The following is a 27,505-nucleotide window of genomic DNA, read 5'->3' as shown; positions in this document are numbered from 1 at the left end:
AAACATTGTTTCTGAAACGACGCAATATTGACAGGAATAATCTCTCACTGTGTTCATCTATATGTTTTCCTGTCAATGGATTGCTAACAAACAACAACACTGATCATTTAGTGAAAATATGATTTTGAAACTGTAACATAATCATTATATTTTTTATGTATAATAAATGTCATCATCACACACAGCCCTGTGGCAAGACTTAGTCCCTGGCTTTGTGTAGTCATATATCGAACGCTTATGGGAATTTTCCAGATGGATGGGGAAATGTACTCCAATCATGCTGACTGCATTTTGATCATTTATCAAGATTATTCACCCACTATGAAATCAAAGTAAAGCAACAGATAGTCAGCATTTGACAAAGACTTCTGGACTCTTCATTCTAAGAAAAAGGATAGTAAAAAATAAAAAAAAATCCTTCATAAAAATTGGCAATCAGAAATACCCTTCAACTGTAACATGCACTTTGTTCTACGGGGCTTGCCAGAGAATTAGCAGTTAAGACTATAAATATAAAGTCCCAATGGTTCAGACTATCACACCAGATGTTCAGTTAAAGCGGTGCTCTCCAAAAACCCGTCTGCATGTTCACACATTTGCTAAATATAGCTAAGTGTTCAGTTTATTTTAGAATAATCACACTCCTATATATATATATGGGTGTGTGTAATTTACATTTTAGAACAAAGTGTACAATTTACCACAAATCTTGTTTTGCTCATATAATTCAAATATTCCATTATAAAACCCCATAGGAAAAAGTCTTTGGGGTTTTAACGTCACAGCTGCAGCACTCTATAATAATGTACAACAAAAAAGTTTCAAGCATGAGAAGGTTATATTCATAAAAACATTGTTTCTGAAACGACGCAATATTGACAGGAATAATCTCTCACTGTGTTCATCTATATGTTTTCCTGTCAATGGATTGCTAACAAATAACAACACTGATCATTTAGTGAAAATATGATTTTGAAACTGTAACATAATCATTATATTTTTTATGTATAATAAATGTCATCATCACACACAGCCCTGTGGCAAGACTTAGTCCCTGGCTTTGTGTAGTCATATATCGAACGCTTATGGGAATTTTCCAGATGGATGGGGAAATGTACTCCAATCATGCTGACTGCATTTTGATCATTTATCAAGATTATTCACCCACTATGAAATCAAAGTAAAGCAACAGATAGTCAGCATTTGACAAAGACTTCTGGACTCTTCATTCTAAGAAAAAGGATAGTAAAAAATAAAAAAAAATCCTTCATAAAAATTGGCAATCAGAAATACCCTTCAACTGTAACATGCACTTTGTTCTACGGGGCTTGCCAGAGAATTAGCAGTTAAGACTATAAATATAAAGTCCCAATGGTTCAGACTATCACACCAGATGTTCAGTTAAAGCGGTGCTCTCCAAAAACCCGTCTGCATGTTCACACATTTGCTAAATATAGCTAAGTGTTCAGTTTATTTTAGAATAATCACACTCCTTGAATGTGTCGATGAACCTAACTGATATGAAAATATGTCCTGCTGCAACAAAAGCAATTATACAGTACACACAACAACCCACTTTTTTTAATGTAAAGATATCCTACCAAACAAATACTCACTCACTCCCTGAATACTATACATTTAGTAATACTTAAAAAAAAAAAACTGTTCTCAAATGACCAAATGACTGCATCATGTCTGGTTCAGTCAGGAGATTGGATCATCAGATTATACAGGGCATGAAAGATTCTCTTTGGAGGTCTGCTTTCATGTACTCTAGCACAGATGTTCAGCGTTCCAGACCACAGGAACCACCCCTGGTGTTTCCAGAACAGTGCTGCTATGCTAGCACTTCCTGTTCGGGCATTCTCCAGTGGATGTTGGCACAAATGGTTCTCCAGATCCCCCATCACCCCCCCACCCACCCTTGCTCCATCTGCAGCAGCACTCTCTCTGCATCTTAACCATCAATAATTGATTTGAGTTTCTCTCTGCCCTGCTTTACTTCAGCTTCAATGTATGTTTCGCCATCTCTCTGTTGGAGGAACTTGTATGTTAAAGCTAATATTGGCTTGCAGTGTTTTTGGCTTGGAGAACAAATCCATTTCTGTTGGTGTTTTGTATTTAATATATATATATATATATATTAATTTGGTGTTTGTGTGCATGTGTTACATGATTTCAAATTAGACATCAAAATTTGACAATATGTCAGTGATTAGTTCACAATAGAGGCAGAAGCAGTTCATTTTATTCTCTCCATATCTTCTCCTGCGGAAAAAGACAAAATGGGTTATTAACAGAATGATTTGAGCTGAACCAACTGTCCATAACGAGATAATTCGCGTTTCAGTGCTTCATCACTAATAAATGGGGGCACATTAGAAAGCAACACTTTTCTTGCTGGATTAACAAGTGAGAAAACCTTAAACAAACTACCTTTGAGGACTATCCCATTTTCAACTATTGTGTTCACTTTTTCAACTTTGTCCAAAAATAACACCACAGCACCGTTCATTCGAGACGCCGAACGAATACTACTGTGACCAACCACCTCTCCTACCACTAACACACATTCTTCAACCGAGCACTCAACACCAACCGGCACTTTTATTCCATGCTGCCGGGTGAGTTGCTCATAACTCTCCGTCTCCGCATTCGCCATGGCAGCCACTGGCTACACAACCCCCACCACAATATTTTCAGTACTTTGTGACCATACACAGTAAAAAAGCTTAAATAAAACCAGTGAGAGAAACAACACTTAAGTAAACAGACCTTTGAAATGGGAAAGGACTCCACTCACTCAGCAAACGCCCACGCATGCGCACACACGAGAGAGAGAAAGAGAGAGCTAGATAGATAGATAGATAACCGCATTCCCTCTCTCTGCCTGTACAACCATAAACAAGCTCTCAAAATGCATGCCCATCTGTGTACTAGATTCAGACATGCTAGACACGTTCATTCTACAAACATCTCCTTATAAACATTGTTTCCTTGCTCTCTGTAAGGCAATTAGACTGATCTGAAATGAAACAACACTGAGGGGATGGGAGTGTGGGAAGAGGTGCACTGTTCTGGTAATCAATCAATTGAACAAGCATCATTTGCATATTCATCAAGTCACCCCTCCACCCCAAAAGCACCTCCCTCAGATGACGGATTTTAAACAGTGAACATATGCACATGCATTGACAAATAGATTGTCAAAGGGGGTTCAGTTCAGTCTCTTAAACAAACCAGTTTTAACTCTTCCATGAAAACTGAAAAATATTGATGATATCATTTTGTATTTGGGGGTGTTTTCCACATTTTTGTCCAATAAAATGCTCTGTAAAATAATAATGTCCCTTCCCCGTATATCACTCATTACTATAGCAAATCATGAGCATTGGACTATTTTTCTTTAATATATCTTCCAGTTTCAATAGGAAATACATCAGTACAGGAAAGAAAATCACACTCATCAAGCCATTTCATGGTTTCTTTAACCCATATGTCATGGAGTAAAGAACATCTAAAAAAGCTCAGCCTTTCTTCTTGACCGTGTGACATTATTAAACTGTGTGTGTGTGTGTGCGCGTTTTTGTGACAAATGAGGACATAAATTTGTATAATGACAAGGGTATGACATAGGTGTCTGTTCAGGGTGTGAAAATACAAGGCAGAGTCATGGGAAAATGAATGGATGATTGAATATCAGTGGGTCAAAGGCAAAGGCTGAGTCTGAATGCTTACAGACGTGGTTGAAAAGCTCTCTATACTATTAAAACACTTTGAGTCTCTCTGTCTTTTTCTCCCTCAGTCACTCTTTTCTTTCTATGTTCATAAGAAACAAACTGATGAAACGGGATACTTATTTACAAGTATGATGAATGCACCTATTATTCAGTTTCCATGACCACATGTACGTCTGTGCAGACTTTTAGATCTATATTCATCAGTATATTCAAGTCCTCAAGTCTTATTGATCAGAATTAGACCTACTCTAAGTGGAACAACTCACAACGGCCCCTCACTTATTCTTCAGTCATCTTTCAGATGTATATGGTTCATCAAAGACTACACTGATCTGATGAGACCAGCTTCATGCATCCTCCCAGGCATCTGTCTTTTACATCTCTATACCCTTTTCTAAAACAGAGCCGGGTTTAAGAGGACCATTATTTCTAAATATAGAGCTCTTTAATGCACTGGTACAACACCAGGCAGAACAGCAGTGACACCAAAGGCTACGTCTGCACTGTTAAGTTCCCTCGTTCTTAAGTGAGTCTCATCTTAGCACTCACCTCTTTTCATCGCCATAATTACGGCAAAAGAAGAATGATGATTAGATAGATCACTCTAAAATGATCTGTGATTCTCAACCAGAAATAGGACTACTTATAAGGATAGTTAACCCAAAAGAAGATATTTTGAAAAATGATTCAAATTTTTTGTCCATACAGTGAAATTTAATGAGGTCAAAATAAACACTGGACCCAGCAGACTTTCATTGTATGGAAATGATGACAGTATTTACATTTTTGGATGAACTAGCAGGTTCCAGAGAGGAGGCTAGCTACTTGGATTTTGCCTTATTAAACCAAATGGAAATTACGATGAAGAAAAGAGCAAAATAACATGTGTAAGATTTGAGTTAGGCAATTTTTTTTAGGATTCTATCATGGGCACATTAAAAACTTAACGGGGTTGGGAAAATACAGTCATTACAACAGAAATTCGCACAATCAGAAATTTTGTATGTGCAAAAAAGTTGCCCATGAAGATTTCACTTATGTTCAAATCGGTTATTACGCGAATTCGCTGAGTTGAAGGTAACTTCAATAGACAGTTGCCTGTATTTTGCCCGCGAAATTGAGCTAATGTGACCAAAGATGGTTGCCAGTCTTGTAGCCTATTGCCTAGTTACATTCACGTTCCGTTCCGTTATTTATTTCGACTCACAGAGTTGGACATATTTAAACTGTGCATCATCCAGATCCAGTTTCTTTCTTCAACTGGAGCTGAATTGTTGTTGTGCTTTCTGAATTGTTATTTTGTTTTTTAGACTTGCATCTGCGTTTGTAATTTGTTATTTTGTTTTCAGAATTGTGATTTGCTTTGCACTTCTCGGTCACCGTAAAGCATTCGAATTCAAAAACTCAATACAAATGCATTCAAAGCCGCTGTTAACGAACCCGCGCCGTTGTGGACGTCGTTATCACTGTCGCTATGGTTACAGGTGATATTGCGGCAATCGTGAGAGTAAAAAAGGTTTGACGTTGATTGTCGTGTATTTAGCAGGCTAGTTGTCAATGCCAAACACGTTTATTAAATATTTTTAGTTAAATGAGTCATTGTAAAATTAGCCTAATTTCAATCATATTGATAATAATGTTAAATAGCCAATATGATATAATCTGAGTTTATATAATAAATAAATAAATAAATAAATCAGGTTTGGTTTGGTATTGAAAGGGCCATATGGGACTGCATCTAAAACAAAAGGTTTAAAAACACTGTTTAGATCACAGTTTAATTACACTGAAACATGCATTTTGTTTGTCTGCTATTTAACAGCATGTAATCAGTCTTTTTCTGTCTTCTCCCTCTTGTACCTAAGCTAGACAGGAACAGGAGAAAAGAAAAAGCCAGAAAAAGAGTCATTAAATATGCAGTGAAGAGCAGCAGCACTTCAGGCATAGTGAGAAACTCACTGCTGTCAGAGCTTCAGACCTGCCATCCACCGGGAAACACTAACTCCTTCCTTATTCTGAGAGACATAAGCCGGGATATACGCAAGTATTTGAACACAGGGCATTTAGATGAACATACAGGGATGAGTAGGAAGCTATGGTCATTCTGTCAATTATAAACACAATGCAATTTATCAGTCTTTACCCATTACTCAATCGTGGTGTATCACCTCATAAAAGATTAATACAGCTGACATGCCTAAAGACACCCAAGTGCTTTGATTCGCTGAACAGTGCAGCATTGCATACATATGATAAAGCAAACCTGCTAAATTACCTGCAATTTTCTCCTTTCAGCAGCATAATAAAACCCTATTGTTGGCTGCATATTATGACACCTCTAATTAGGCACTCTGAAATTCTTTTTGTATTATCAATTTATTCATGTTTCTTCTCTTATATTCAGTAAAAGCATAATTAATTACGTTTAGGCCTACCACATTATCATTTCATAGGAATATTAAAGGTAACGTCTCTGTCTGTGTTGTAGAATTGCTTGCCTGTAAGTTGTTTCTGCTGAATCTCTTTTGCTGTAACTATGCAGACCATGATTTAGTTTTGTATCAGTGTATGTGGAGTTTTCTTGCCAAAGGTTGCCTGCATCATTGGACATATATTTGTTGCCTATACCTTAATGCAAAAATCCCACTGTATGTGAGAAAAGAGCTGATAGGAAGCCAGAATTAAATTAGCTTTGAGTGGATCCTGGCATTTGAGTGATCTAAGGCAATGAGCCAAAGAGATTGGGTGGGGATTGGGGGAAAAAGAAGATGGCGAACAAGACAATTGTGAAATAATGTCATAATTGGGGCCATTTACTATTATGTTTATGACACACGTGTTTTCGTGTCAATGTGTTTCATTAAAAATTAACATCGGGGAGGTAATCCTGTAGCTTTTAGCAGAGAAAGCTGACCACAGAAACAGGAAAGATCGAGGAAGCCACAGTTCAGGACTTCACTTTACTTAGTCACTCTTAAAAAATAATCATCAACATTAAAAGTGAACTGTCTAGTTTTTGTGCCACTAGTGCCTACATAATGACTTTTAACAGAACTCTGAAGAAAAACTGCTGCTGTTTAAATGTAGGGCTGGTTTGTGTTGTTTCCACATCATGTTTCTCCTTTCCTCTCTACACTGTGTATCATCCACTATTAAAAAGAGCAAAAAGGAACCATAAGAAACCAAACTTAGAACTACTATTAGAACTAGTGTACCATCAGAATAATTTTGAAACTGATATTTCAAGGTAAAAGCTTTCATACAGTTGCTTTAAAGGGGTCATATGATGCTTTTTTAAAGATCATTATTTGGTGTATTTGGTGTAACAGAATATGTTGACATGCCACACACACACGATGCGCAAAACTCCGCATTTGAACAGTCAATAGCAAATACTTAAACTAATAACAAAACATACTTACAGTAGCTGATTCAGAAGTGCCAGATTGTCATAGCAAAGTCAGAATTACCTCCTCTTGCACATTTGGGCGGCATTATGCAAATGTTTCCACATAGTGAGGTAGATATGTTTGGGGCGTGTTAGAACGAGCCGTTTTAGGGGGGCGTGGCAGAGTCTTAACTTTGATAAAGAATATCTCTTTGGTTTTGAGACTTTAGTCTTTGCAACTTCAGGGATCTTATCTATGCACAATCAGCTTGTAACACTCCAAAGAGAAAGGAACACTTGAAATCGCATCATATGACCCCTTTAAATCTTTGCTTTAAAGGCATTTCAAACACAACAGCCCTCCTAGTGGAGAATTAAAGTAAGAGCACCTTATAATTCAAGAGGTATATACAGTAAGAAAAAGAAAGCACACAGAGAAGTCACAGGAGTGATAGAGGAGTATTAAGTAAGCCCGTGATTGTAAGAGTGTTTGACACTCTTATAAGAATCATGAATAAAATACAGAAATAAATATTTATACATTTAAAAACAGCTATGGATTCTGAAGGTTTGAATGAATAGCATGCAGGAGACAGCCTCGAACAGCAGATGGCAGCATTGTATAACAACATAACACATAACTCAATTAGTAAAAATGTGTAAGCTCATGTTTCTTTCTTTCTTTCTTTTCACTGCAAATGTGTATTAGGGTTTCACGACTCTAATTATTTCTTGGCTCTGAAAATGAACTTTGTACTGATCAAAGGAACTATTTGGCTCAGATCTTATGAAGCCACTGATACCAGCTTTGATTGGTACTTTCAGGGCACTGTTCTTTATTCATGACTTGCATTTATAATAGCTAAAAGGACAAAAGGTGGCTACAGGAGAGAAACATGAGAGAAACATGTCATTAATGACAACTATGTCTTGTATATATTAATGACACCTATGTATGTGTTGTATTCATTATAATATTTTTATTGTGTCCTTAAAGCTGGCTGAGATGGAGTGACTACAAGTATGTCCTACTAAAATAAATCAAACAAAAAGAATACTTTTTAATTAAATTTAAGTTAATTTTGATCACAAATCTTGCCAGTGTGATTAAATAGCGTATGATGTGTGATGATTGTGTGTGATAATTCTCTTTCTTGAATCATTCACATACACAGACCAGATATTTAGTCATCAAGCTGTCAAAAATGTGCAGGGAAAAATTAATTTACCAACAGTCTAGATTCCACTTTAATCATTTGCAACAATTAATGAAAACAGAAGGCCATTACTGTGGCAGAATTATTGTTTATAATCATAATTATTTATGTCCTGCATGTAAAACACTGAGGTTATGGCTGTAATGTACCCAATACATCTGCTAAGGATTACGTAATGTGAAGTTGATCTAGATTATTACATTCTTAATTGCATATTTTTCAGTGACTGAGTCTGAGTGTATGTACAGAATATGTGCATATTTATATACACGTGCAATAGGTCTGCATTTAAATAGGTCTGCGTGTATTATTATGTGTGCCCCTTATTAAGTGCATCTGTGTGTGTGTGTGTGTGTGTGTGTACATGTGTGACACACAGAGCAGACACACACAGTGCCAGTTTCCCCTGTAAAGCATCTCCATGGTGTTCACTCACTCAGTATCTCTGGGTTTGGCTGGCAGAGGAGCTCAACTCTCCTTCATAGACAGACTCACAGGCTGATGCTTAATCCGTTTCATCAATGTGTATGGTCATATTTGCTCCGGTAAGACCTCTCTTTTTCTAAAACCTTCAAGTATTAGGAATTGTATTTGACCAAAATTTATTGGCACAATTATACCACTTATTTCAAACACTGCTTAAAGCTAAAATAAAATATGTATTGTTTATAAAAAAAAAAATCATTTATTTGTATCTTTTTTTTTTCTAGTCAATATTAACCGACTAGAAATGTAATATGATGTGAAAGTGTGTCAGTAAGTATTTGCTCATAATTTGACAGTCACAAGATAAAGTGTCTAATGAAAGTAAAGTTCGGACAGTATTTTGTGCAGTTTCTCATGATCACATTCTCAAAATAGTGTTTAAATGCATGTAAATATGTCTATCAGGAATCAGATTTAATTATTAGCTGCTCTTTGGGGTCGCAGCGTCGGCTCCCTGTTTGTAGTCTCTCTTGCTTGAATAATTCATCTGCTCTTGTTGAAATGTGCAAAAGATCGATGCCATCCAGCTCTTTGACAGACTTTAATGATGAATCTGAGCTGAGCTAAATGCAGCATGATTACATGTTTGTATTTGCACGTACTATATATGCATGCATATTTATGTAAAAAATTTGGTAATTAGTGTGTGTGAATATATATGATTGTGTGTGTGTGTGTTTCTGGGTGCGCTGGCAACCCCTGGGTAACCTTTGCATAATTCACTGGGTCTCATCAGAGACTCATCAAAGAAGCTACCTATTTTCTTCTTTGTTTAATCTGTTCTGTGTAAGCATAGTTAATATATGTTATATGGGATATTAATTAAATATTCACACATTCCCAAAGCAATTTTCATATAGTCTGGAGAAAGAAATAGCATAATACATTTCTAAAAACTCTCCATCCTTCTGTGTCTCTATGTCTTCCTTTGACTCACACAGACCCACACACTCATAGCATAAGTATTCCAGACTGTATTTAATTAATATATACAGTGAAGGCATTAAATCTTAATTGAAATGGCCTGCTTCTTTTCACCTGCTGTATCATATTATCGGAAAGAGAACGAGAGGAAGGGACTGGGGAGAGAATAGCAGGAGACTTGGACACATTTCTTATCAAACACCTGTGTCCACGCAGAGAATAAAGCCCTGGCACTTGTCCAGTAAACCTCCAGCCTTTTCATTTATTATGCCAAACGCAAAACTGAATGGGGGGAAAAAAATATTCAAATTGTGTCAGACAAACGTGTTAGTGCCCGGCATCCAGGTTTACAGTAACTGCAAGGGTTAGTGCACTTAAAAAGCATCTGTGTCTAATTTTGCACGATTAATTGTGCGGCAGTTGGATGAAAGGTCATTTAAATTGACCTTAAATCAAAAAACAGGAGGATAATTAAAACAGAATGTGAGGTTAATTTGTCTTGACTTTGTAAAGCTACCGATGGAGAGTCTAGAGAACTGATCTTTGTCCCCTCCACATATAGGCTTATATCTTCAGGGCTTTTCACTAATAATTAGCTTTTTTCTCCTACAGCTTTTTGCTGTTTTAGCATTTGCAACATGTGGGGGGTATTCTGGCCAGATAATGGTTAAAGTAGAATGTTTGGACAAAACCCAAAGCAACATCAGCATCAGTTTCAACTACCCATTCCGGTAAGTGTTCTTAATTACCACAACTCAATATAAGTATTATACTGCATGTTATACTATAAACATGTATTATCAGTTTATGCAAAAAGACTTGATTTTATATCTTTGGTTTAGTTTAGTTTTAAGTATTAATTTACAAAATTATAACCTACACAATGAAACTATTGTGTAATCGTGCGATCAGTAATTTATTTCCTTACTAATTTTTTTAACATATAAGTAGTTTTAATAAAGTGGTTTAATTTATGTTATTTTAGTATTTATATGCTATTATAGTATTTATTCATATTTTGAATTAGCCTTTAATTTAGATTTTCAGTTTTCATCTTAATTTTAGTTTTTGTTTATTTTGTTATGTCCTTTTGTCATTTTTATTAGTTTTGGCATTTTTGATTTTGATTTTGATTTCTATTTCCATTTCTATTATTATTTTAGTTCTAGTTTTTAGTACTGCAACCTATTTTTGTTTCAACATTTCTATTTTTTGTTAAGTTTTTAATCTACTATTTATGTTTTTTTTTTTTTTTCAGTTTTAATTTTATAAACAAAAACTATTTTTAGTCGTTTCCGTTAAAAATAACGACACCAAAGCTGGTCATTTCATGAAGGCCACCATTCTGAATTCATATGACCAGCCAAATATAATTCCCTTTATCTCAGTAACACCCAGTTATTGACTACTTTCACTTGTAGAATAAATTAATCATAGCTAAAAACCAAATGTAAAATGCCATCAGTAATTGTAATTAAAGTGAGTGACTATTTTCAGAAGGTATTTGACATATTAGTGGCATCCCATTGTCGTAGTCTCGACTTTTAAAGATAACAAAAAGAAACTGTGCTTGAAACAAAAATAAGATGTGCTTGAAACATGTTAAAGGAGCAAATTCCTATGTTTTCTCTTCCCAGACTCCAACAGGTACACTTCAGTGCTCCTCTATGTGAAGGAACCAGGAAAGAGACTCTCTTTCTCGAGGGGGATAATGCTTCATCTGCACAGTTCTTCGTCACTGTGTCGGTCCTGGCTTTTCTCTATTCCCTTTTGGCCACAATTGTTTACTTCTTCTACCAGAACAAATACAGAGAGAAGAACAGAGGTCCAGTAGTTGTGAGTGCATTTCAGAATTTCTGTAAGAAATGTATGCTGTAAAGGGAAAAGTCTGAGAGCACAAACTGTGCAGAAAAGCTCAATATAACTCAGTTGAATCATCAAGAACTCTTTCTGTTTATACTCCTCTTCTTTTCAATCCCCATAGGATTTCTTGGTGACTTTAGCGTTCTCTAGCCTGTGGCTGGTAAGCTCAATTGCCTGGGCTAAAACTCTGTTTGGGGTGAAGACAGCCACTGATGTGCATCAAATCCTGCTGTTAATATCTGCTTGCAGAGCCCAGGAGAACTTATGTGAGGTCTTGCAGGAGCCCATCTGGACGAATCTCAACATGTCTGTGGTGAGTAGATTATTTTTTACACAGTATTGATATGGGGAAGAAAAAAAATCATATCAATTCATTAGCAATTGACATGCACTACCTTTTAAAAATATGGGGTCAGTAATACTTTTATTTTGCAAAGATGCACTAAATTGATCAAAAAAGACATTTATGATGTTACAAAATGTTTTTATTTCAAATGAACTCTCTATTCATTAAAGAATCCTGGGGGGAAAAGTATCATGGATTGCACAAAAATAAAAAATTATAGAAATATTACAATAAATAATAAGCAGTTTTCATCATTGATAATAATCAGAAATGTTTTCATTTTCATCAGCATATTAGAATGATTTCTGAAGCCTCATGTGACACTAACGTCTGCTGAAAACTCAGCTTAGCCGTCACAGGAATACATTACATTTTACAATATATTAAAATAGCAAATTTTTAATTGTATTAACATTTCACAGGATCATTGTTTAGCTAGTTTTTGTTTATTAATGTATTTTTGGACAATACATGCATCATTGGTGAACATGAGAGGCTTTTTTCAAACACTTTTTTTCCACAAACACAAAACTTCTTTTTAACCCCTAACGTTTGAACAGTAGTGTACATTTATATGCCTAATTATGTGGGCTTCACATAATTTGCCACCAACAAGGACTCCACAAAAGCCTAGCAACCACCCTAGAACACCCTACAAACCACCAAACACCCTCCTATCAATTAGATAGAAACCATCCACAACAGCCTAGCAACTGCTGTCAGACTTTTTTATGTTTTTACAAATGTTTTAAACCATCAGATAAGGCTTAGTCAAGCCAGTATGTTTTAACAAATTTCTTTTCCTATAAAAATGGCCAATTTTTCAAACAAATTCCATAATTCGAATTCCTCCTTGTGTGCTTACAGGCCTTTGGTTTTTTGAACTTCTTCCTTTGGGCTGGTAATATTTGGTTTGCCTACAAAGAGACAGGTTTGCATAAGTCTATTCAGCGCTATCCCTCCAGAACTCCCTCTGAGAAACGCGACAGCTTCAGGCAGTACAGTCAAACCAGTTTTGATCAATCTGGAGCTGGTTTTGGCCAGAGGCTCTACAATCAAGGGAGTTTTGACTTATCAAGCGGAGGCTTCAGCCTACCCCAAACCAATCTAGGACAGCCGATGCTTTACCGACAGGTGGGGAGTCCCACATCCAGAGGCCCTCTCATATTTGTTAATGAGATGTGAGAGAGAGTGTGAGTGTGGAGCACAGAAAGAAAAGAGAAGAGAAACACTGTTGTTTTCTCAGTCATCATAACACAGATAATTTGCCTTTGTGAATGTGATATTTCTATCATGTGATGTAGAAATTGTGACATTTTTGTAGATATCAGTCTGCATACTGTTATTTATTTGTTTACTGTATAATTAAGTGCCATTGAATTTAAAGCTCTACCTTGATATAGTATATAACCTTTTTTGCATATTTATAAATATATATACACACATATATACACATATATACACATATGCATATGAACAAATGAATTTACCATGTCAGATATGGCTCTGTGATATTTCTGATGCCATTTAGCATTGTATGCCTATATTCTTATAGTCTATGTTTTATGTTTAAATATTTCCTTTACAAAAAGTGCAGTGACAGTACCATGGTAAACACATTGGATGGCAATACTATGGTACTTTGATATAGCCTATATTTAGAAATGCCATTTATTTTTAGCTTTCCCAAGGTATTTTAAAGAATAACATGGTATCAAGATCAAGTGTCAGACAAGATATGGTGTTCTTTTTGTTATGTTTTCTATGTTTTTTATGTTCTGCTATGAATAATGATTAATTACCAGTAGATGCCTGGGAAAACCAAATGACTTGAGTCAGAGAATGGCATGGAAACCCTGTGGACCGAGGATGATGTCTAGTCGGAGATCTTTTTAATGAATCATTTTGTCTAACCATACACAGTGTTCAGAAAAATGCATGCAAAAAGATGAGATAAAATCAAATGCAAAAAGTCAGTCTGTTGTTCCAGTTTATTGTAGCATTCCAAATTGTATAAATGTTACTATGTTATACTGATTGCGTCATAAAATTAAGTAATACAACTATTCTTATTCCTCTAAATGGTTATTGTTTTTATGTATTTCATCATGACCAATGCTACCATTACCAATTCAGATCGTTCCTGGAAAAACAATGAATGTTAAATGAACAATCTTCGTGGAAATTAAAACAAGAAACACAGAAACATTTGGGGACTTATGGTGAATTATCTTTTATTCTATCAGTGCTTGTGCAGTTTCTTTGTTTGCGGTGTCTTTTACAAAAGAGACAACCTCCATGGCTGAAGCTACTTGTTTTCCCCATTAAGCCTTTTAATGAAGGGGTGTAAGGGAGCAATTAGGATCTTTTGGCCTGTCAGACTCCTATCAGAGCCATGTGGTTAACATCTCTATATCTGCAGAGTATATCCAGCACTGCAGTGAAGCTAACTGCTTGCAGCTGCCTAGGATCCAAATAGCAGCTTTTAGGTTCTTTTTAGCCACTGGCATGTTGCTTGTGCCAAATTAAAGGTTACCACTGAGAATCTCTACAGCTGTTCAATTACAGGCCTTGGACTAAAAGAGTGCAATGAGCGCTTTAAAGAGCTTGGTAAAAACAGAGAAATGACAATGGAAAGGCAATAATGCATATATAATTTTGATTAACAGGTGTCAAATAAGATGTATATTGTAAATATTCCCAGTATTTTTACAGTATGTAACAGCATTTCGTAAATTGTAAATACTGTGAATACTACATTATAGTTCAAGGCTATAGTTAAAGGAATAGTTCACCCAAAAATAGTTCAAAATTTGATTTAGCATTACATTAGCCTCGCTGTTCCTCTACTGCAGTCCAGTTTTTGTCATTCTGTTCATCCATCTGTCACTTCTGGCTCTTCGACAGGGCCATGGTCATAGGCTACATAAAGCTACAGCTACAGTACATGAGTTAAGTTGCAGCCACCATCATCTATTACCTAAAACCACAAATAAATGCTTGTCTTGATTTATAGAAGTAATTATTCCAGTAACTACCATAGTACACAGTGTAGAATTCAAAATTCACAGACTACAGAACTGTATACATTTAACTTTAAAGCAATATCTATCTAATATCTATTACATAATTGTAGGAATTTTTCATAATTGTAAACATAATTGTAAATATTTTCTAAGAAGAAAAAAGTGATATCATATCAGGGAAGTGATATCATTTTTTTTTTAAATTGTGACTGTCAGGATTAAGAGGCCAGGCTTTTTACAGCCTCAAACGCAGGTCAGTATTGACTCATTAAATTAAAATGACACACAAATGCTTTGAATTACGTACGATTATTTTTGACAGCGATTTTATTCCATACAGTGCAGCTAACACAATCTGTGACTCTGAAACAGGACAGCTGTCTTGCCACTCAGTCAGTCAACAGTCAATTTCACAATTTATGAAATTATCAAAATCATTGCTGAAACAAAATGAAACTGAAGTTAAATGTAGAGTAAATTTGAAATAAACTGTGAGTCCATTTTTTGAACACTAATCTGTTACACAAAAAAAAGATGTAGCAGATGTTGCTTAAATCTTTGGCAATGGCATCTTGAACTGATTCCTTAAAAATGTAAATACTAAAGAGTTTAAAAACTTTAAGTGACTTTTATGAAATGAAAACATTTATGAAATGATCAAAATCATTGCTGAAACAAAATGAAACTGAAGTTAAATGTAGAGTAAATTTGAAAACCGTATCAAAATAAAAACAAATGTTTTATTTATCGTAAAAAAAATGATTTTGTACGAAAGCAGGTGGAAACTACCTTTCAAAGCACCATAACATTGTCTAATAATCTAGACTAGAACAAATTCAAACTTTAGGCATAACCAACCATTTAATAATTCTTATGCAGTGCCATTTATGAATGTATGTATCACTTGCTCTATCAGATGCTATTTTATACTTTTCAACTGCCAAAAATGAATGAATAGGACTGTGGGATATCATGGGCAGTAAAGGATGTAAAACTGATTTAAAAAGGCATCTTAGTAGACATGATATTAAATTAAATTTGGACATGCTGACCTTTTTGTTATTTCCTTATAAATAACTGATCCATACATACAGTTTAGAACTTCACTTGACTGCTTTATTAGTAAATGACTTTATATGCATTTACAATTGGTGATAAAGTTTCTTGGCAATGTTCAGCCTCAAATGTTCTACTAATACTGTACAATCACCCCATTGTGTTTTAGCTTCCCTCTATACTAACACATGGCCAATAGTGTATAAGAGCACCGTATCAGTGTGATTCTTGTCAATCCCAAAAGTGGGACACGTTTTCCAGCTGCATCCCTGACCATTAGCGCACGTAAAACCAACAACATCACCATAAATCAAGCGTAGCGTTAGTTCTGGCAGGTCACGTTAGTCAAGCTCGCATCAGCTGACTCTCAGCTGATCCCCATCAACCTATGGGAATATGACACCTATCTAAGTATTCATATATAAGGTCCCGCAGTAGTATCAGCAGTTTTCGCATTGCTCAATAGCTAATTACCCTCCTCCATCCCCAACTCCTCCTCTGACAGTCAGAATTCAGCCTTCTGATTCTCCTTTGAATCAGACTAATTCTAAAATGTGTACATAACATTATTGAACTTTAACGATATCTGCAATACATTTATGTTGGTTCTGTTCTGTTTACCCTGGGGGGGTTATCGCTGCTCTCCCTGCTCTCATCCATGCTAGGCTGCATGGATGCGCAGGGAGTTCTTGCCCAGAACGGAACCATACCGCCAATCCAAACTGTATGCTAATTGTCAATCATCTTTGACGATAGTGGTCCTGACAGAATTACAGTCATTTTATTAATTTCAAGTAATTACTTTGTTTCCACCATACCAGATCACTGGAGAATTGTTTTATATTAGCTGCAAAAATTCCTGCGCGTGAATATCCAGACTCCGAACATTTTTGTACTAACAAGCTTGTTGTTATATATCGAAAAATCTATTACATTTTTTTAGAGGGTATTTTGAGAAGTGCAACTGACATGTAATTTTGGGAATGGATAATAAATACAGATCTGAAGCCTTGGCAGTTGAAGGCACTATGGGAGAAAACGTGAGATTTACAAATTACATTTTCAAATGGCATTTAAGATTTTTACTCCAAGCAATTGTCCCCTCTAGGGCTGCATATTGTTTATCTAGCTATTTAATTATGTAAAAAATATATACAGAATTATATCTTGGACAGGACTGGATGTAAATGTACTGCATGCTTCTCACCATGAGGGAGAAACCAATTAGTTTAAACCCATAATTCCTTTAGCCAGAGGTTAGTGTTCAGTACCACAGTTGGGTGAGCACCTTGCAAATTGGCTTAAGCTGATCATTGTCTTATCTTTATCTTGTTGAGTCGTGCCCACTGAGAAGTCAATGCCGTTCCTACTACCAGAGCCTGATCTCGTAATCTTTTGAGGGTTAGTTGTGTCAGGGCTTGAGTTACACTTAGATGACATGACTGCAATGTGCAATGAGGACACCAAGGTGCCGTGAGGACAATTTCCAGAGAGATAGAAACAGACAGTGAAAAGGAAAAAATGCATTAACATTATCAACACAAAGAAATAAATAGAAATGTTACAGTACTGTTAAAGCAAGGCTAGATATGGGATAGTACATGTGTAGACAAATTCCTGTTTTTTGCTTGTTGACAGTTGAGGATTTACAATCTCCAAGAGGATTCTTGCTGCATTCAGTCTGACAAATAGGATTAGAATGCTACAATAAAACAAATAGTAAATGACTTCATAAAATGCTTACAAATGACACTTAGTGAGTCAAATGTTAGAAATAAGCATTTGATCCAGTGCATACTGTGCCTGTTTGTTGAGCAGCACAGATGATAAGGTTGAATAGGCAGCAGAACTGAAAGTTGAAATGACAGCCAGAACAAAGATGTACTGTAAGAGTGAATTGCTGATATTGGAGACCATTTATCATTTTAACAAAGGCAACAGCTGACTGAAGAGATTAAATAAAGGTATTGTGATCATTTTGCCTTCCTTATCTTAAAGCAGGTTTGCTGCGAGGGCAGTAATTATATACTGTTAATGTAACCTTACTGGCATAGTAGTTTGCTGCCCCGTCAAGCTGCTTGAAGCAACACATGCTGTTATGCTCTTATAAATGTCACAGCCTTGCCACTGAACATCCTTTCTCAGAATCAGGATTAGTGATTACTGACATCATTTTCTGGTTAAGTAGGAGAACAGACACCACTGAAAATATGAGACAGTTATTGTTTAAAATTCTCTATGAAGACCAGCAAGAAAATTAGACGTGTCAAATTAAAATAAAAGTGGTTTAGAAATGTCCATTACACAAGGTTTGATTAATTTAATATGAAAAATTCTTAGCATTATTAACCCACTTGAAGGCTTGCTGTATATTTCCCCTAGTTAGAATGCTTGAAAAATCTTTCAAACTGCCTGAATGTTACCATGGATTTTCTATTTTCTCCAATCATGTGAAGACAAAATTACAGCCTGTATGAAAACATTCTCATTAGTATACTAAACCGAACAAACAAACAACTACTAGCTACTGTTTATATAGACTGTTCTAGACTTGAAAAATATATTATTCACTACTTTTGGGGATTCCAAAAGGACAATTTTTGACACTGAGCTAAGGTGCTACTGATTCTTATTTATATTTGAGAAAACTAATTCCTGGAATTAGCTGTTAGTGTCTGCTCAATAGCATTGTGTGTTAGCTTCATGGAGGTCACATCAGGATCTTTAGGCTGGATCAGAATGGTATGAGAAATTGGTGCTGATGTTCACCCTGTTTATCTCATTAAAAAAGATTACCCTGCTTCAGTCCACAGTCTAGCACAATTGCAAGTTTAGAATAGCTGAGTAGGGCTTTTTGTAGGGGTTTCATACTGGGTCTGACATATAAAACACACTGTGATTGATGGACTGTTAAATTTTTGTGCATTCCAAAGTTTTGTTTACATTTGTAAACTTTGTCTATACAGTACATTATAGTCTGAATAGTGGATAATCTCTCTCAATTTAAAAATATGATGTGTACTATACTATTGCTTGTAGCACAGTTAAAATATCACTTTCAGTATCTTATATACAGTATGTGGGAGCAAATAGAATATTCCGTCAATTCATAAATAATAGAAACAAAACCAGTATTTAATGCCAGTGTTTATTTCTATGTATTTCTTTTTCATTATTTACAAAACATATGTACATTTTAGGCAAAAGATACAAATGCTAGCCTCCCGGCGCATAAAAATAAAACCACAATTTCAATGTTCACTGATCACCCAATAAATACTTTTAAAGTTTGCACACATCAAATATATGTGTCTTCTGCGTTCACCGAGTTAATGGTGAAAGTGAACACAATCAAAAACTAATCCAACTGTCTTTTTTTTTTCTTCCTTTTTTCAGATGCTCAAATTGGTCAATGACTAAAAGAACATAATCTGTGAGAGGTCCAAAAGTCTATGCTGGAGATACAGAGGACACCTCCGTCTTGCTGGTGGACACAGTTGAGGACTCATCATCGCCAAGAGGGTTCTTTCCACAGAAAAGAGTGGTCAGCATGCAGTTACGGAACTGTAAAGAACAAAGTTTCATTTAGTAGGTTTATTTTATAGAGACAATAGAGAGAGAAGAGAGAGTAGAAATGGAAAGGGATGTCTGGGATATGTAGGACAAGTCTGATAAATGTTTAACCTGTTTGTTTAGCAGCACATAGATGACAGGGTTATATAAGGCTGAGCTCTTTGAGAAGAAGGCAGGAATAGCCATGAACTGGGCACTGAAAGCTGCTCCCTTATTAAAGAAGATCCAAGCAGCAACAGTGGCATAAGGGGTCCAAGCTACCAGGAAACCCAAAACCATTAAGATGACCATTTTTGTAACTTCCCTCTCAGCTTTCTGGGTAGATGCTGAGTCCTGCTGTTGAGCTGCAGCCTAAGAGAGGGAAATAACCAAAGGATGATATCATTTTAACATAGTATTCCAGTAACTGGGAATTTCCAGGAATTTTTAAAGTGACATTTCATACCGCCTTGACAGTGCACACAAGCTGTCCATAGGTGAAGAATATTACGGTAACTGGCAATATAAAATGGCAGACGAACATGTAGATGACATATGATTCATTGTTGTAGTCAGGATTCAGGGTGTAGTAGTCTGGTCCACATGAGCACTGCATTCCCTCAGGAATATATCTGTTAAAGACATGCACCTGATATTATGAAATTTCAGTCCGAGTACTCATAAAGATTGTAGCCTCTTGTACTTAGGCATGTAAAAAGAACTAGTTAGTACAATAATTCAGTAAAAATAAATAAATCATCACAAGGGGAAAAGACTTATTTGCTGCTTTAAATTGAAAGTAAACCAATGTTGTATTCCTACGTATTGATAAACCTAACGTGTTGCTTTCAAATATACCTCAGGTTCAACTGAAATGTTTGTTATAATCAATGCACTGGATAGCAAAATGACTGCAGAATGTCTTATTAGACCAACCTGGACCATCCAACCAAAGGGGGAGCCGCACATGCCATGGCCATTACCCATGTAAATGCAATTCCTGCAAAAGCATGGCTGGAAGAGAATTTGAAACTACCCATTGGTTTGCAAACCACAATGTATCTTTCGATGGCCAGCACCACAAGTGACCAAAGGGCAACTTCACCTGTGTAGCAAATAAAATATGAAATTCATTAACACCTACAAGTTGTTTTCCCATATTGCACATTGACATTCACCTAAAGAATTCCTCACAGCAGTTCAAATAAAACAGCAACAAAAAAAATTACGCAATTCCCCTCACCTCCAAGCGTGGCCATGAAGCCTTCAATCGCGCAGCCAGTTGGTCCAAGAGCAAAGTAGCCATTAATTGCTGTGTAGAAAGTGACCGTGAATCCGAAACAAACCATGATGGTTCCAGCCACCGCCAGGTTGACCAAAATGAAGTTGAGAGGTTGCCTGAGCTTTTTGTGTTGAGCTGTAACCATCAATGTAAGGCCATTGATGGGTAAACCAAAACACATGAGGAAGAACATGTAGACTGCAAGAATTTTAAACTGCCACGGTTCAGCTAGATAATACTGCGGATACTCGTAAGGACTCCTCACTAGCCCTGTCCTGTTGGACAAGGGGACGTAGAAGTTTTTTCCCTCAGTGCCGTTCATCTTTGCCCACTAGTGATCCAGAGGAAAAAAGGATGTAATCTGCTGCTGTGGTACAGCTAAGTGGCTGCTCTTCACCTGCTTTTTATTTGCAATGATGCACCAGGAGTGTTTATATATCCCTCTGAGGTACCTTATGAGGGATAAATCCAGGAGCGTAAGATAGGGAGGGTGTTACAGTGTGGGATTTGAATGATAAGAGCAGACATAATCAGTTTCAGGCTAATCACCCGGTAGAGCTTTGGATCTTTGAAAGTTCTTTTGACTTTTTTGGTTCAGAAAATTAGGCCACGATATTGATTGTCAGTACAAAGTGAGTATAAACAAAGCTGTATTTATTTCAAGGATAAAGTGTAATTGAGATGCGATAGTTGTCTGATGTAGTAATCATATTAAAATATTAAAACACAACACTGATGTGCATTTTATTTCAATATTACTGTCTGTCACAGCTGCGGCTGTGTGGGAATTGGGTTGTCTTTTTGTTTTTTGTTTTTTGTAAGACCCTCTCACAGAACCTTCACCTCCTGCATAGAATTTTGCAATCTCACAATCATTTGCAATAAATAAATTAGTAGCATAATAAAAATGTTTATACGATTTGTTTAAAAATGAATGCTGCACGATGGTGAATGTAGATAACGAATTGTCAGTCTGCTCTTCAAAGAAGTTACATGAAGACTTAAAATATTATGCACGAATCATATGTTAAGCTACTATAATACTTCATAAAAATCTATTTTAAAAACGTAATTTTAATAGTTTCTGTCTTTGTAGTATAATGGATAACGAACAGGAAGTGGTAGGGAGAGACACAGGAGAAGAAACCTCAGAACTCGGAATTGTGCTGCGTGCTGGAGAGATGACCATGAGGCTACAGGACACTCGCTATATTTCTACACTTTATGGATCAGTTGTATGGAAATGAGCAACGTCAATAGTTTGTGTTCCACAGAGGAAAATTATACCGGTTTTGAAAGACATAAGGTGAGTAAAATAATGACAGATTTTGATAGTGCAGTCTTTTTTTGTGACTCATAAAAATCGTTACCCAATCATCGTGAAAGGTTGGAAAAGTAATGGAATGTTTAAACTGAAATCATATGATAAATAAATGATGTTAAAGAAATGTATACAGTTTGCTAATAGATTAAACTCTGATTGACTTTGAACATTCGAACATGCTCCTAAATGCAGTATTCTACGACAGCACGGCTGCCATGTCGTAACGCATTTTAATATTGATCTCATTCTTTATTCTGAGTATTTTGCACATTGTAGAATAATAGTAACATTTTCAAAGCTATGAAATAACACAACTGGAATTATGCGAATTAATATATTGGCCATAATAGCCTAAACGAATCAAAACACTCTTATAGCCTACTTTCTAATGCACACTCTGAACATTCTCCCAACCACCGCCATCCTTGGATGACTTTAAAGTTCTCATTATAGTTCGCATTATGGAACACACTATTTGTCTGTTTTCATTAACTGTATTCATTTTGTGAAAGAGTGCGAGGCTGAAGTATAGCAGAGAGTAGAAAGGCTATGGTCTGAGTTAGGTTTTAAATAAGAATTTATGTATTTTAGGGGCTATGCGTATCTGTGCAGGTTACTTACTGTCTAATTTAATTAGCACCCCTTTAGAATTATAAAGCCCCCTTCAGTACCCCTAACAAAAATTATTCTGGATCTGCATTGGTTGTGGCACATTGGTGCACTTAGCCTAATTCAACACTGGTGTTATCAGTCCTATTCGTGAACAAATCTTTCAGTTTTGTAATCCTGATCAACCGATACATTAAAATGATCGAAAAGTGAAAAAAGTCCAAATGTCACAATGTAACATATCTATAAAGTAGCAAACCATCATTTTATTTTCCTTTCTTTTTATTTTGTAGTGAAATAGGAACTGGACAGCCTACAAGTAGCCTACGCTATACAATTTATATCGCTTTTCTAGAGCTCAAAGCGCTTTTAACAGTAAAACCTATATGTACTTAAGACACTACACAAATTCAGAAAAATGTGAGTCAAACGGAATGAGAATAGCCTATGTCCGACTCAAAATCCAAACGAATTAAGCTGCAAAAACAGCATAAACAGTGTAATCCGTTGTAAAGTGAGGATCCTTGTTAACCCTCATCTCCCGCTCACAAAGGCAAGACGAGCAGAACTCCAAGCGACCAATTGGAACACACAACGACGTCGACCACCACCACACCACGAAATCCACAGCAGCAACTGCGCTGCAAGCACCGTCAGGTAGGTAGTCAGGCAGACGTCAGATGGGCAGATGAAACAGCAGCAGGCAGTGGAGAAAAGCAGACCGAGAACACAAAAACAGTTTGTTGAGATCCAAGAATGTCAGTTTTCTGAGAGTGTGAAATCAAGAAAAGCGTACATTTAAAACAACTGCAACAACGAGACAAAATACCAACATATAGCCTATGGCTCCGATGTGAGATGGAAGCCTATGGAAGGCAGATGGGGCCAAAATCCTTTAAACAGAACGCATGAAGTTTGACCGTGCCGTCACGCACTGTTTGTCCGCGTTAACGCGGAAATTTTTTATGGAAGGCTGACAGGGCCAAATGTCTTTAAACAGAACCCATGAAATTTGACCGTGTTAAGATGCACTGTTTGTCCACGTTAATGTGACAGCATTAATGTGCCGATGAAATTGCTGTATTTGAGACTATATTTGCATATGTGATGCAATGATAGATTGGTGTGTATGTAGCCTATACAAACATCAGACGTCATGTTTATTCATGAAGGATGTTGTAATGGTACACATAATATCATGAGGGATAATGCAATGGTATGCTGTGTGATGTCAGTCTAAAGTCATGTTTTGTCATGTCCTTTTTAACTACAACAAGATGAGCCCTAGAGACAGATCCCCTGCGAAGACCTTGTCAACTATACCATCAGCACAGATCCTCAGCAAAGACCATGAGAACCAGATGAGTCCTCTGCACAGACCCTGTGGCCATCTGCATAAACCCTGTGGTGACCCTTTCACCATATGATGTATTCAAACTTGAAAGCGGAAGGAACTGGATGGATAATGCCTTAACACAGCCTGCATGTGCATGTCTAAACATACAAAAGAAAAGAGTTTTGGCAATGTTTGCCTTCCATAGAAGCCGGACACTTGTAGCATAATCACTGGAAGCTTTAATCAGACCATTGAGCAGTAGAGTCTTTCATCCAAACTAACTAACATCCAAACTAAAGCCTTTATTGACCATATTTTTAAACGCTGAAGTAAGCTGTTTTCTGTGAATGTGTGGGATCTCCGATTCATTAGCTTCTGTAGGGAAATAGGGAGAAGTGCGACAAAGTGCAGTAAATAGTAAAACTGTACAACATTTACAATCATTGTACTCATTTGTAAGTCGCATTGGATAAAAGCATCTGCTAAATGACTAAATGTAAACATAAAATAAATTTACAAATGGCCATACCCACACTTATGGGAAAAATAAAGTGCAAAGTTTTAGCCTAGGACCCGTTCCTATGTAGAACAGCAAGTTGTCCAAAATTGTTAAACATGATCATGGATTTTCCAGTGCCATTTTTGTGGCCTGCCATTCCAGTGCCAATTTCTAGTGCCATTATTGGACCACTTGCCAAGGTGCTATTGACCTGTGTTTGCTCTGACTTTGAGAGAACATTCCTGGAGATTAATCTGTTTTTTGTCTGCTCTTGTGTCTGGCCAATGGTGCTTTGTCTGAGCATCATAAAGGTCACATTTATGATGCACATGGATTGTGTCTTTATTACAAATAAAGTGTGCACAAGCTATAGTAAACTAATTTCAGTTTCAATATCATACAGTATATATATGTGTGTGTGTGACCAAACTGAAGCTTAAATCAATTCATAAATAATGAAAACAAAGACATTTTAATGCCAATATTTATTTCTATCAATTTTCGTTTCATGTACAAAATATACACACATTTTAGGCCAAAGATATAAATTCTAGCTTTTCAGTTCATAAAAAAGTTAACTGGTAACCCATTAAACCCAATGAGCCTTTTACTTCTTTAAGAAATATTTGCGAGTTCACCAGTTTGTTAATCATAGTGAACACAACCATATGAGATGCACAACTAATTCAACTTTGTTTTTTCTTTTTTTCAGATGCCAGAAGTTGGTCAATGACTAAAAGAACATAATCTGTGAGAGGTCCAAAAGTCTATGCTGGAGATACAGAGGACACCTCCGTCTTGCTGGTGGACACAGTTGAGGACTCATCATCGCCAAGAGGGTTCTTTCCACGGAAAAGAGTGGTCAGCATGCAGTTACAGAACTGTAAAGAACAAAGTTTCATTTAGTACATTTTTGAGGACTTGCCACTTTTTTAATAATTGGGTGGGGGGGGGAGTAGAGGAAATGGAATGTGTAGGACTTTTCATTCTTGCAATTCTGATATATGATTTACCTGTTTGTTTAGCAGCACATAAATGATAGGGTTAAATATGGATGAACTCTTTGAGAAGAAGGCAGGAACAGCCATGAACTGGGCACTGAAAGCAGCTCCCCTATTACAGAAGATCCAAGCAGCAACAGTGGCATAAGGGGTCCAAGCCACCAAGAAACCCAAAACCATCAAGATGACCATTCTTGTAACTTCCCTCTCAGCTTTCTGGGTAGATGCTGAGTCCTGCTGTTGAGCTGCAGCCTAAGGGAGTAAAATAACCAAGGCATTGCCATTTTAACATAGTATTCCAATAGTTTGCAGGAATTTTTAAAGTGACATTTCATACCGCCTTGACTGTGCAAACAAGCCGTCCATAGGTGAAGAAAATTACGGTGACTGGAAATATAAAATGGCAGACGAACATGTAGATGACATATGATTCGTTGTTGTAGTCAGGATTCAGGGTGTAGTAGTCTGGTCCACATGAGCACTGCATTCCCTCAGGAATATATCTGTTAAAGCAATGCACCTGATGTTAGGAAATTTAGATTGCTCTTCTCTCATTTAAAAACAACTACATTTAGAAAATTGTGTATTTTACAACATTTTAAATGTTTTCATTTAAAATCTAGTGAGCAATAAAAGGTACAAATTTCAGTGTGTTCAGCTGTGGAAAGTTTTCTTTTACTGCCACAAATTGAAGGTTAGTGTATTACTAGGCTGACCTGGACCACCCAACCAAAGGCGGAGCCGCACATGACATGGCCATTATCCATGTAAATCCAATTCCCGCCAAAGCGTGGTTGGTTGAGAATTTAAAACTACCCATAGGCTTGCAGACCACAATGTATCTCTCAATGGCCAGCACCACAAGTGACCAAAGGGCAATTTGCCCTGTGAAGCAAATAAAATAGTGAGATCAGTTGCACCCAAATTATAGGACAGCTAAATATAAGTGATCGAACCAGTCCAAAAACATACAGCATTATAATTCCCCTCACCTCCAAGCGTGGCCATGAAGCCTTCAATCGCGCATCCAGTTGGTCCAAGAGCAAAGTAGCCATTAATTGCTGTGTAGAAAGTGACCGTGAATCCAAAACAAACCATGATGTTTCCAGCCACAGCCAGGTTGACCAAAATGAAGTTTAGAGGTTGCCTGAGCTTTTTATGTTGAGCTGTAACCACCAATGTAAGGCCATTGATGGGTAAACCAAAACACATGAGGAAGAACATGTAGACTGCAAGCACTTTAAATTGCCATGGTTCAGCTAGATAATACTGCGGATACTCGAAAGGACTCCTCACTAGCCCTGTCCTGTTGGACATGGGGATGTAGAAGTTGTTTCCCTCAGTGCCATTCATCTTTGCCCACTAGTGATCCAGACCAGAGAGAGGATGCAATCTGCTGGTGGACCTGCTCTTTATTTGCAAAGGTGGTGTTATATATCTGCCTGGGGTTCCTTATAAGGTATAAATCCAGGAACGTAAGGTGGGAGGGTGTTGCAGTGTGGGATTTGAATGATAAGAGCAGACATAATCAGTTGTGAGTTAATCACATGTGAAGCTTTGGATCTTGACACTCTTTTGACATTCAAGATTCTTATATTAAGAAACTATATCATTTGTCGGTTCAGAGAGAGTATACACAGCACTGTATTTCATTAAAAAATGTGATTGTTGTCTGATGTACTGTGATTTTCACTTCTAAACACCTGTTTCTGTTTTTAGTGACAAGAACACTTAAGTACAAACAAAACTTAAACTTTTGTTTGTACATCTTAACTTTACAGTTAGCCATCAATTATAACCACTAAACACAACATTTTCGTGCATGTATTAATTATTCTACTTTTCAAGAACATTTT

The 27,505-nt window shown here is 36.6% G+C and overlaps 3 protein-coding genes across 3 annotated transcripts; 1 reads left to right on the top strand and 2 right to left on the bottom strand.

Annotated features, from left to right (window-relative positions):
- The first annotated feature begins 8,830 nt into the window (after window positions 1–8,830).
- Window positions 8,831–13,264, top strand: LOC107712113 (synaptoporin-like). The gene is made up of 5 exons (XM_016517252.1): window positions 8,831–8,890; window positions 10,368–10,486; window positions 11,393–11,591; window positions 11,740–11,931; window positions 12,832–13,264. The coding sequence occupies exons 1-5, from the start codon at window positions 8,867–8,869 to the stop codon at window positions 13,147–13,149; spliced, it is 852 nt and encodes a 283-aa protein (XP_016372738.1). The 5' UTR covers window positions 8,831–8,866; the 3' UTR covers window positions 13,150–13,264.
- Window positions 13,265–19,185: 5,921 nt separating this feature from the next.
- On the bottom strand, window positions 19,186–21,317 carry LOC107712111 (green-sensitive opsin-1). Its single transcript, XM_016517250.1, has 5 exons — window positions 20,842–21,317; window positions 20,535–20,703; window positions 20,065–20,230; window positions 19,731–19,970; window positions 19,186–19,610 (listed from the first exon to the last, which is right to left on the bottom strand). Exons 1-5 carry the CDS (start codon window positions 21,200–21,202, stop codon window positions 19,497–19,499), a joined length of 1,050 nt encoding a protein of 349 aa, XP_016372736.1. The 5' UTR covers window positions 21,203–21,317; the 3' UTR covers window positions 19,186–19,496.
- Window positions 21,318–25,376: 4,059 nt separating this feature from the next.
- LOC107712112 (green-sensitive opsin-3) lies at window positions 25,377–27,017 on the bottom strand. The gene is made up of 5 exons (XM_016517251.1): window positions 26,642–27,017; window positions 26,366–26,534; window positions 25,987–26,152; window positions 25,662–25,901; window positions 25,377–25,529 (listed from the first exon to the last, which is right to left on the bottom strand). The coding sequence occupies exons 1-5, from the start codon at window positions 27,000–27,002 to the stop codon at window positions 25,416–25,418; spliced, it is 1,050 nt and encodes a 349-aa protein (XP_016372737.1). The 5' UTR covers window positions 27,003–27,017; the 3' UTR covers window positions 25,377–25,415.
- Window positions 27,018–27,505: the final 488 nt, after the last annotated feature.

The sequence above is a fragment of the Sinocyclocheilus rhinocerous genome, unplaced genomic scaffold (assembly GCF_001515625.1).
Source record: "Sinocyclocheilus rhinocerous isolate Xijiao unplaced genomic scaffold, SAMN03320098_v1.1 scaffold1710, whole genome shotgun sequence".
Taxonomy (NCBI): Eukaryota; Metazoa; Chordata; class Actinopteri; order Cypriniformes; family Cyprinidae; genus Sinocyclocheilus; species Sinocyclocheilus rhinocerous.
The sequence above is the reverse complement of the archived record's forward strand: the minus strand, read 5'-3'. Positions and strand labels throughout refer to the sequence as shown.

Bases quoted from the DNA above. Each gene is read 5' to 3' on its own strand.
- LOC107712111 (XM_016517250.1), bottom strand. From the start codon at position 21,202: ATGAACGGCACTGAGGGAAAAAACTTCTACGTCCCCTTGTCCAACAGG. The intron at 20,231-20,534 runs GTTGGTCTAATA...TGTCTTTAACAG, and splicing joins CCTTTGGTTGGATGGTCCAG to ATATATTCCTGAGGGAATGC. The intron at 19,611-19,730 runs GTTAAACATTTA...TGTTCTTTACAG, and splicing joins ATGTGCTGCTAAACAAACAG to TTCCGTAACTGCATGCTGAC.
- LOC107712113 (XM_016517252.1), top strand. From the start codon at position 8,867: ATGTGTATGGTCATATTTGCTCCG. The intron at 8,891-10,367 runs GTAAGACCTCTC...TTTCTCCTACAG, and splicing joins GTATGGTCATATTTGCTCCG to CTTTTTGCTGTTTTAGCATT. The intron at 10,487-11,392 runs GTAAGTGTTCTT...TTCTCTTCCCAG, and splicing joins AGTTTCAACTACCCATTCCG to ACTCCAACAGGTACACTTCA.
- LOC107712112 (XM_016517251.1), bottom strand. From the start codon at position 27,002: ATGAATGGCACTGAGGGAAACAACTTCTACATCCCCATGTCCAACAGG. The intron at 26,153-26,365 runs GTCAGCCTAGTA...TTGCTTTAACAG, and splicing joins CCTTTGGTTGGGTGGTCCAG to ATATATTCCTGAGGGAATGC. The intron at 25,530-25,661 runs GTAAATCATATA...TGTTCTTTACAG, and splicing joins ATGTGCTGCTAAACAAACAG to TTCTGTAACTGCATGCTGAC.